General features: G+C 40.0%; 1 protein-coding gene across 2 annotated transcripts in view; it reads right to left on the reverse strand.

The window, feature by feature from the left end:
- Positions 1 to 198: 198 nt before the first annotated feature.
- dip2bb (disco-interacting protein 2 homolog Bb) overlaps positions 199 to 10,773 on the reverse strand; it is a 57,175-nt gene continuing 46,600 nt past the window's right edge. For both annotated transcript variants that reach the window (XM_080424267.1, XM_080424266.1), the window contains exons 25-38: positions 10,174 to 10,254; positions 9,689 to 9,812; positions 9,381 to 9,502; positions 8,948 to 9,059; positions 8,688 to 8,797; positions 7,250 to 7,380; positions 6,685 to 6,853; positions 6,051 to 6,221; positions 5,743 to 5,804; positions 4,703 to 4,760; positions 4,528 to 4,602; positions 4,239 to 4,413; positions 3,874 to 3,997; positions 199 to 3,550 (exon numbers count right to left, since the gene is read on the reverse strand). In XM_080424267.1, coding sequence (XP_080280393.1) covers positions 3,298 to 3,550; positions 3,874 to 3,997; positions 4,239 to 4,413; positions 4,528 to 4,602; positions 4,703 to 4,760; positions 5,743 to 5,804; positions 6,051 to 6,221; positions 6,685 to 6,853; positions 7,250 to 7,380; positions 8,688 to 8,797; positions 8,948 to 9,059; positions 9,381 to 9,502; positions 9,689 to 9,812; positions 10,174 to 10,254 — 1,767 coding nt within the window. In that variant the 3' untranslated portion in view covers positions 199 to 3,297. The remainder of the gene's footprint in view (positions 3,551 to 3,873; positions 3,998 to 4,238; positions 4,414 to 4,527; positions 4,603 to 4,702; positions 4,761 to 5,742; positions 5,805 to 6,050; positions 6,222 to 6,684; positions 6,854 to 7,249; positions 7,381 to 8,687; positions 8,798 to 8,947; positions 9,060 to 9,380; positions 9,503 to 9,688; positions 9,813 to 10,173; positions 10,255 to 10,773) is intronic.

Raw genomic sequence — 10,773 nt, forward strand, 5'->3', positions numbered from 1 at the left:
CCCTGGCATAGAGGTACACACAGCCAAAACCCAAACTTGCACTGAACAAGTTGTGGTTCTTTTATTCCAAGAATGAAACATTCTAATGTAAAAAAATCTAATCATGTTGCACTTGCAACATTCCTTAGTTTTAACAATGAGATAAGATAAGGAGTCTGTTTTGAACAAAAACGTTTTATTTATTTTTATTTTGCATTGCTGCAGCATATAGTATAAAACAGTAAATACAACAAATCAAAAAAGAAAGTGAGCAAATTAGGGGAGGGTTAACCATCTTTATTTTTTTAAATCATAATAGCTAAAATACCTCCCAAGCACCAGTACATCATCTCTGTTGACAAACCAGTATGGGTATTCACAATCACCAAAGAATGTAGCTATATACAACAACCATGAGCATACACACAAAACATTGATTGAGAACAGCTCAAAAAAGATGAGTACTGTCACATGTACTCCACTGGTAAAATATTAGTCAATCTTCATTCAATCTTTTGTTCAGTTATTATAAAATGTATAAGCACAATATATTTTTGGGCTGTGCAAGCACTAAGATTAAACTGCACTGTCAATGATTGCATAGTGTGGAAGAAATGTTTAGGAGAGACCTCGAGTGGAAACCTTAGTAAGCCCTTATTGACCTCCCAGTAGATGTAAACTGGTTTGTCAATCCCCCAATTTTCTTAAGTTTGCAATGTCTGCCTTAACAGCAAGTGAATTCCTTGACAAATATGAACAGTAGCAGGAGTAATATTCACAGATTGCACCAAGGGACCATCCAGTCCTTCCCTGTGTTATGAGAGTATTGTTTTCCCTGAATATAATTTTTTATTCCAAAAAAATAACGACAACGAAAGAAAGAAAAACGTTACTTGTGCCTAAAGCTGGTTTCTTCATGTGCTTGGCATCTGAGTCATGCAAACATTCAGCTGTGAACTTGGGATGTAAACTCGGGATATGATGATAAATTATATTTTCCCTATGGATATTATAACTAGGTAAAATCAAGTGCCATTTTGTTCTCTAAACATTTAATGAAAGCAATTGTGTAAGGGCAGTTAAATCATTTACTCAACATCTCTGGACATGTACAACATGGAGTAAACCCAGAGCAGTGTTCTAATTCAAAGATAACATTCTTGGTTTATTAATATAGAATGTTTCTCTTCAGATCAAACATATTAATGATATTGTGTAATAGCATGACTGTTACACTGGGACACGTACAATTAATACCCCTCATTCACATGAGGAGATAGACCAAAAACTAACAAACCAACCAATGTATTTACATGTTAACAGTAATGATTCATCATGGACAAATGATCCACTAAAATTAACCTCTAAAAATATTGAAAGGAGCACAAATAAAGCATATAATTTAAGGTAGCACATAAAACAAATATGTGAAAACATCTTGACATACGGTATATGAAGTCCCAACCCCCCATTACGTACTTTATGCAAGAGAGAGAATTAGGTCACCTTAAATGACTCATAGGTGGCTCAGATTTGCAATTGCATTTACAAAGGCAAATAATTCCAGTGATTCAATCTAGAAAACAATTCAGAAACAACTCTTCCTGTAGTGTTAAAAGTAATGCAGTACAAAATTGCACAAAGACAGAATAGACAGCATGAAGGAACTATGGACAGTAATTAGAACGTTTCTGAAGTCTCAAACAATTACGTTTTTATGCAATACAAATCCTGTGACTATTTGCAATGCAACCTACAATGTCAGAAATGTAATGGAACATAGTTGTAGGCCAATACTTTAATTACCCTCAACATAACCCAGAGTGAAAAAAAATAAGAATCACATTGTTTTGAGCATTCTCAATCTTTTCCATGGCCTACAGGAAAATAACTATAATGGAACTAATTGTATGGCCCTCCTGGTAATGTTTTGTGAGCTCTTCAAGCAGGATTCACTCATAAATAATCTATGTTCCTGAACCATTAGGTATAATGCCTCATTGTTATATAATAAAATAGACCATTTTAGAGAAAGTGCAATATTATAAGTACATTTATTTTGGCTAATGATACTTCAAAACTAATTGATACTTTGCTGTTAAAATCTTATTTACAATGCTCTTTCTGTTACCACCATCAGCTCACAGCTAGGTTAATTATCCAGAAATCATCGGTTGTGTGTTTGTACATTTATACAGTTTAAAAATATCTACACAGTGACAAACAGCATATTTAAAATACAAAGAGGCCTTTAGGTACAGTACAGAATATGGCCTCTATTATCATCCTTTTCCCTTTCCACCGCTATTCAACATCAAGAGGGAGTGGATAAACAGTCACAAGGAGAATTAAAGACAGGAATGTGTGACTTAAAGTGTTTTAAGGCAGGGAAGACATTAGAATAATAAATTTGTGAATGTCTATTTGGCTTCGATAACTTGGGAGGGGTTATAAACTTTCTGATCACTGTGCATAGACAGTAGAAGGGGTTTGGTATGACTGGGTTGCATTTTCACCCGCTCACTTTCATCACTCCTAAATGACAATGCACTTTGGGTTATCACACGTATTTGTGACTGAATGGTGCATGTGACAATATACAGTATATAACTTGTGCATTTACATTGCCTCTATGAAATTGTAATGATGAAAAGAAGTGTATTGTGACATATGGGGTGATGAGTAATTCCAGAGTACTAGGTGGACGTTCATGAAGACAAGTATTCATTTCCCCAGGCATTTTATTTCTGCCACTTGGTCCACATCTCTATGTCTATTGGGCAGATCATGCACGTTCAAATCTGGAGTGTTACTTTAACTCAGTAAAATGAACACTTTTAATGTGTGGCAAAGTGGTTTGAAAGCACCAGCTCTTTGATACTTAAGGAAACGGGGCAGTCATGTGGGAATGAATAGCGAAGGAGAGATCGTAAAAGAGAGTGAGATAAAGTGACAGAGAAGGAGAAATAGAAAAAAAGAAAGCAAAAAAGAGGAAGAGAATAAGTGCAACCAGGACTTCATTTGTTTTTGTTTTTCTCAAACAGTTCCATTGAACAGTCTTCACATGTTTGGGCTGGTTGGCTTTGTCCAGTTGTTTGGTTAAAACCATACAAACAGCACAACACAGTGAATGTCTCCAAATATGACAAGCTCAGTCCCAGACATGTGGAGGCCAATACGAGCTGGTGTTCACTTAGCGGTCAGGTGTTGATGTTTCACACGACCCATGCTGTGACCTTGCCCTGTCTGGGAAGCCAGCAGTAAATAGCAGCTGGCATTTCAGTACCTAGGTGACGGCCAACTGACGACCAGAGCTGTTCACATGTTGTAAGCCACGTAGATGGGATCCAGCTGGTCGGCAAGGAAAGAGTCACGAAGGTGCATGCGTTGCTTTTCGCCTCTGGAGTTGATGGGTATAACACCAGGGTCCACGATGACGACCACGCCCACGATGAGGTGGTGCTCTTCCAGAACCACATTGGTGACTAGCGGCACCAGGTCCAGTGCGTCCTGCTCCGAACCACACAGCTCGGACACCACCACCAGCAGGTTGGTCCAGGTGAACACCGCACTTTTAAGGGAAGAAAGATTATTCACAAAGTGAACTTTCTGATTTTATTTAGCTTTAATTCTGCTTTTAGACAGAACGACAGAGGCAGGAAGCCATGGGATCGGAATCGAGCCAGGGATGTTGCAATTATGTGGATCTTCAGTCGTCACCTGGTGCACCTCACAATGTGAATTCTGGCTCCATTATAAATGTCAATAAAAACACAATACCCACTATTCAGGCCCTTTTCATGTCATTCAGAGAAGATAATATATACGGTGTAACAGTCATTAAGAACATTGTGTATGGACTAAAAAGCACAGGTACATGTGGGTCACTCTCACCTCTCAGCGATGCTGCGGTGGGCACGGGACACCGAGATCTCAATGTCAATGGGGTGGTAGCGCAGCCCTCTCAGTTCCAGGGTCTCATCCAGTGAACCCACCACGAAGAGCGCATCATGGCGATCTGAACACAAAATGTTGATATCATTTCAAACACGCGTTGGCCGGCATCTTTCCAGGCACAACTTGTGGGTTTTCTGTGCGGTTGTTTGTGGGGTTTCCCACCCCTAACTAATAGCAACATTTCTGCCATGTGTATGGTCAATAAGCAACTCACGAAGCAAACAAATGTTCTCAATTTTACAGTGCCCTTTGGCTGCTTTTTTAGGTTTTTACTTGTGGCTGAACCTAAGGCATTAATTTACCTCCAGCTGCGTCCAGCAGCTCGGTCCGCCTCACGAAACCCAGGTACCCAGTCCTGCACCACAAGGTTTGCGGATCTCCAAAGCTGAGCTTGGTGTTGAAGTGGTCGGCCTGTAGACTCTCCTCTCCATAGATGGTGTAGTAGCCACTGGCACTGTGAGGGCTGTTGATCCAGATCTGATAGAGATGCACACACCGACAATCACGTTATTATTGCCTATGGTTGTTGTTGTTCTGTCGCTGTATGGTCATGTCATCTGTTACCCTGACTATAACAAGTCATCCTCTCACCTCTCCTAGATGGGAATCTCCTAGAGGGCCTCTGGTCTCTGGATTCACAATGATTACCCTGACACCGGGCAATATCTTATTAAGAGGGAAAAAATACAGAAGTCAGCAAGAATGAAGGTAAACAGAAAGGCATTTGACTAAACAACTCGAAAACTGTACACATAGGAAACCTCACCTTGCCAGACTCCATGAGAGGAAGGCTCTGGGGAGCTCCTCTTTCTACTAGCCTCACCCTGAAAAACATTTGTAATGAACACTGGTGAGATGAATCAATATATGACACCAATCACTCTTGATTTGAAGTTCATTTGAATGAATACAACGTTATTTGAGCTAATCTGTATGGTAGAGTATATTAATACAAAGTAACTAGCATATCTGCAGTGTTTGGAGATTGTCTCCCTACACTAACATTGAGAAATCTAGACCCTGGTGTTGGGTAGGACACACACAATGGTTGATAAGTAGTTCTGCCTGAAGTTCATAGCATGATATCTCCCCGGACCAAGTGGGACTACCTTAATGGCAGAGTGGTATAAAATTGGTCTCTCATACAGGAGACCCAGGGTTGAATCCCGGGTAGTAAATTAATGTTATGGATTGCAGTGTTAATGTTTGCATTGGAGAGCAATGACATGACACCTCAAAGGAGTCTCTGTCTCTTAGTCGGTTTGTTTATTTTTTCTCAAGGACAAGATTTCACAAGCATATCGTCGCTGTCTGGGAGAAACCTTGTATCTCCATATTTAAAAATGTAATGGGGTTTCTCCGTAAATTAACACCCTACTTCTGTGTTAAACAGTTTTGCGCAAAAGTGGCGAAAAAAACGGATCTACAAGCAAACAACGTTTCATGAATGTGTGCTTGTAGCCATTTTCGCTATTTCTAATTTTGTTTGAAAGTGTGTCTGTGCTTAAATATTTAAGCAATTAGATAATAACCACATTCGATCCATTGGAACACAGTTTATTTTTTCCATTTCCTGAAAAGTAACGCTTTTGGACTGCCCGACAGCGACGATATTCTAATACCATATATGACTTGTTATAATCGTAACCTTGCTGCACAGTAGCCTCAACAGAACGCAATGCTCTCTCATATGAGCACACAAGTTAAACACAGAACACTATACTATACACAGGCTTCTGTTATGTTTGCAACCTTCAGCACAGCAAAAGACGAGTATACAGTAATTCTCCACATCACGGTTCCTACCTGTCATGGCGAAGGGACTTCATGTCTACATACACCGTAGAGGGATCAGGCCCAGTGGTACCCTGTAACACACACACACACACACACACACACACACACACACACACACACACACACACACACACACACACACGCACACGCACACGCACACGCACACGCACACGCACACACACACACACAAACTTGGCTTCAGTAACACAGTAAAAAACCTCAGTGTAAATGTATCGGTTTGTGCCCCCGTGCAAATGTACATTTACATTTGTACACTCTCAGCAGAGTGTATTAATACTGGGGATTTGGCTGTGTACCTGCATGCAGATGGCCAGGTTGACCCGGGATCCAAAGGCGGTGCTGACAGCTCTGGGGGACAGGCCCAGGTCCTTAAACAGCTTTGAGAAGGAGTGTGTGAGGACCAGGCGTGGACGCTCCTCTGCGATCACTACACAGCTCCGCACACAGGACAGGTTCAGACCCCGTGCCTGCAACACGCACACGCGCACACACGCACACGCACACACAAAACATATTGATATTGCTTTTGTCTTTTGGCTGTTTGCTTTTCTTTTTCAACTTTATTCCTATCTATAATCTATAATTATTTTATCTTATTTAATTATTTTATTTGATCTCATCTTAATTCTGTTGTTATACACACTATTGAGGAAGCTTGAAGTACAATAATGTCAGTGCCTGCAATGTTGCTATGTTTTATATGTATGTGACACTAAACACTGTTGAACAAAGACTGAGAGAATCATCCTGATAGTTAATTGAATAATAATTGAGGGACTGTGTGTGTGTGTGTGTGTGTGTGTGTGTGTGTGTGTGTGTGTGTGTGTGTGTGTGTGTGTGTGTGTGTGTGTGTGTGTGTGTGTGTGTGTGTGTGTGTGTGTGTGTGTGTGTGTGTGTGTGTGTGTGTGTGTGTGTGTGAGAGATCCTCACCTTGAGCGCGTCTGTCTGTGATCCCAGGCCTTTAGTGCAGAGCTCCATGACAGAGTATGAGCAGAAGGTGTCTCTGATGCGGTACTGACTGAGCGTGCTCAGCCACAGGGACAGGCTGCTCTCCAGCTCCAAGGGAGGAATCAGGATGGACTGATGGCCCGAGTACACACTGGAAGACAACACACCAGCGACAAGAGAAAAGCTAAAGTAAATATATGTGGGATGAAGCAATGAAGATCTGAGTCTGTGTACTTTAATAAGAGCTGCAACTATCGATTATTTTCTTAGCAATTATTCTATGGATTACTTTTTCGAATAATCAAATAATCGAGAATCACGTTTTCTGTAATAATTTATTAAATTATTTTATATATCAACAAATTGACAAAAATATTTTTTTTGTTTTTTTTATAATCAACTAAATCAAATAGTCTGATTAACCACTTAAGCCCTAGTTTATACTTCGTTGTACAATGGTGTCAGGTCGTACAACAGTGTTGCACAAACACTTCGTAGAAATACAAGCTCAAAACGCATCGCGATGCAACGCTTTATGTTACAGTACCTTGCAAGACACCACAACACAAAGCCCAGGCCGCAGTAAGGGTCCAGGCAGATGGCTATTTGGCGAGAGGAGTACAGTTCACATTGCAGCTTTATTGAGCGACAGATAGCGCTGACCGCTGCGTGAGAGATCTAACAAACAGAGCAGAACACATGTTAGAACCTTAATACAGAATGAATCACTGTCTGAGACCTACAGAGTCACTATCAGAGAGGCATGGAAAAGACAAAGGAACCTAAAGCAATGTTGAATGTTGGTAGAACTTGGGGATGTACTAGCTACCTATAGTAAACATGATATGAGTCCAAATATCTTTAATCTGTTGATTCTGTGCTCTGTGAGCAAGAAATCAGTAATTGAAATTCCATTCACCCTCACTTTATAGTGAAACAGGTCTAAAAATCACACATTAAAGGTAGGGTAAGTGATCTTTTTTGGTTAAAACAAAAAGTATTTTGTTAAAAGGTTAAAGCACTATATTCTGATAGTAATCATTGCTATAGAGTGTTTGTTCAGTAACAGGAGTCTCCCCGTCTCTCCAGCTCTTTAATAAACAGAAAATTCATTTTCCGGTAGGTGTCAAAATCTCAGCCAATCAGGAGAAAGTACCCATTTTAAGCTTCATTTTTATAGTGTTCCAGTTCCAATTTTGCCTGCTCATTTCTTAGTGTCATCGCTTCCAATTTCACTTGTTTAATCTATATCCTGATTGAGTTCTCTATCCTGATTGGATAAAATTGGAAATGAAACTGAAACTGAAACGAAAATGCATTTTCTGTTTTATAAAGAGCTGGAGAGACAAGGAGACTCCTTTTACTGAACAAACACTCTATAGCAATGAGTACTATCAGAATATAGAGCTATTTAACACTTATTTTAACCAAAGAAAATCACTTACCCTACCTTTAAGCATTTTAAGAAAATGCTAACATAATCTGCCAATATACAGTATATTTAAAAAGTCCTGATACGCAATATTTTCCCCCTTATTTGTCCTAATGACGTCATCATCCTTGCGTGTGTTATACCTATAACTATATAACTAATAATAAATTGGTGACCAATTTTTGTTGCACTAGACAACCTCTGTCGAGAGTAATATAACATGAATACAGCCATTTCACTTTCCTCAAATCATGTACTGTACCAGGACTCGTTTGTGTATATTGCTATAATCTGCTTTGTGTGTAATCTGTTTATGTGCTAAAAGTGCGATTTTGAGAGTGAATGGAGTTGTTACTTCTGGTTCCTTGCTCATGATGCAAAAATGTATCGGAGAAAGATGACCAATAATATCTGTACATCATCTAGGCAAGTAGCTATACATTCCAAGGTTTTACCTAAGATCAACATCACTTTAAATTGTTATTCAGGAACCTGTTGGAGGAGAGGCTGCACAACATGATTATAAACAGGCTAATATGTTACTGTGTCTTACTTTGACCCCAGTAAGCATGCCTGTGGTGGACACACTGAAGTCCAGGTAGGCCATCATCTCTGCTGTAGGTGGCTTGTAGATCGTGGCCGGCCGGCGGCGAGGGAGGTCGTCTGGAATCATACACAATATCACTGAGTTCAAGAAGTGTACAATAATCGGAATGATATTCAAAGCAGGGCTTCATTGATCAGCTGACATAGGCATAACATCTCATACAGTTCTATCATGTGAGCATCAGTGTTCATTTGTTGGTACTTCACCTGTGTCTATGATCATTGGCCATGTTTTAACGTTCACAGATGCAGCAGCTTCTTTAGAGCGTAGAATTCTCATGAGGGTTTGAGTGGTGAGAATACACGCTGCTTTACTGACCTAGGAACAATATAGAGAAATAAATAGTTTTTATTTATAAGGACATTTTTGTTACTAACTACACAAACAAATCTGTATTCAGTGACAAAAGCAAAGAAAAACACATAGACAGACATACAGAAGTTTTTGTCAAATGACGTTATTATTATTATTGCTCTTGACTGTGTGTGTGTGTGTGTGTGTGTGTGTGTGTGTGTGTGTGTGTGTGTGTGTGTGTGTGTGTGTGTGTGTGTGTGTGTGTGTGTGTGTGTGTGTGTGTGTGTGTGTGTGTGTGTGTGTGTGTTTCCGTGTGCGAATGCATCAGAATAAACCCACACTTACATCAATGATCATGCGAACAGTGGGCAGTGTGGCTGCCAGGTTCTGAGGATGTGGAGGTCTGACTGTGACAGGAACACAGCCAGCATAGAGACAGCCATAGAAAGCTGCTATCAAATCAATGCCTGAAAGAGAGACAAACAGAGAGAGAGACAGAGAGAAAGAGACAGACAGACAGACAGAGAGAAAGAAAGGGGGGTCAGAAGGAGGAGAATAGAGAAATAATGTGTGAGAGGAACTAAAATATAGAAGTTAACTAATAATAATAATACTAATAATAAAGCTCAGAATTTGTTGGGCTCAGAACCTACCAGGAGGATAGAGCAGGACAACATTTTCTCCAGTGTTGATGCTGCTTTTCTCATTGAGCGCTGCTGCTATCTTCTCTGCTCGTTTGTGAAGCTGCTGGCAGGTGGCGGTGCACACCGCTACCCCCTGAAGGACAGTGGGAGATGGTGCAGAGAGAGAGACAGTGATTAATGTAGACCGCTGTGAGTGACGCTGACAAGAAAATAAGCCAGTCATGTCGGAGTGTAGGAACTGTACAGTATGTGAGAGTACAATATGTATGTCAGCTGCAGCACTGCTGTACAGCATTCAAGTAGAGCCAGACCGATATATTATCCGCCATTATTTGCCATGGGTTAGGCTCTACAATCAACTAATACTGTAAGTCCATGCTATGTCTTACACTGACTGACTATGTGTAGATGTCAATATCTCTGCAATGTCACAAAGACAAATTCTGACATCTCTTTTGAGTATGTGTATGCAGTGTGAAAGATCAGAGCGGTACCTTGGCATTGAGCAGCACATACAGAACGTGGTCTGGGTCCGTCTGTGCCCTCCACTGCAGAGCCTCACTCAAATACTGATGCTGATGGAAACAAATAATCACACATTACTCCTTTACATCTGTGTTGCTTTATTTTAACTGGATACATTAATAAAATACAGAAATAACTTATTTTTTTTGCCGATGGAAGGAAGCTAAAGGTAGGGTAAGTGATTTTCTTTGATTAAAGTAAGTGTTAAATAGCTCTACATTCTGATAGTAGGCTACTCATTGCTATAGTGTTTGTTCAGTAGCAGAAGTCTCCATGTCTATTTATTAAACAGAACATAGATTTTCAGATCGGGATACCAATTTTATCCAATCAGTATAGACAAAATCTGAGCAGACAAAATTGGAACTAGAAGACTATGAAAATGAAGCAGATATTGATTGGCTGAAATTTTGCAACCCGCCTGAACATTTATTGTCTGTTTATAGAAGAGCTGGAGGGATCGGGGGACTCCTGTTACTGAACAAGCACTCTATAGCAATGATTCCTATCATTTTAACCTTTCAACCAAAAAATATCACTTGCCCTACCTTTAATCTCTTAATAAAACT

This window comes from Gymnoscopelus braueri, assembly GCF_963280865.1.
Source record: "Gymnoscopelus braueri genome assembly, chromosome: 3".
NCBI lineage: Eukaryota > Metazoa > Chordata > Actinopteri > Myctophiformes > Myctophidae > Gymnoscopelus > Gymnoscopelus braueri.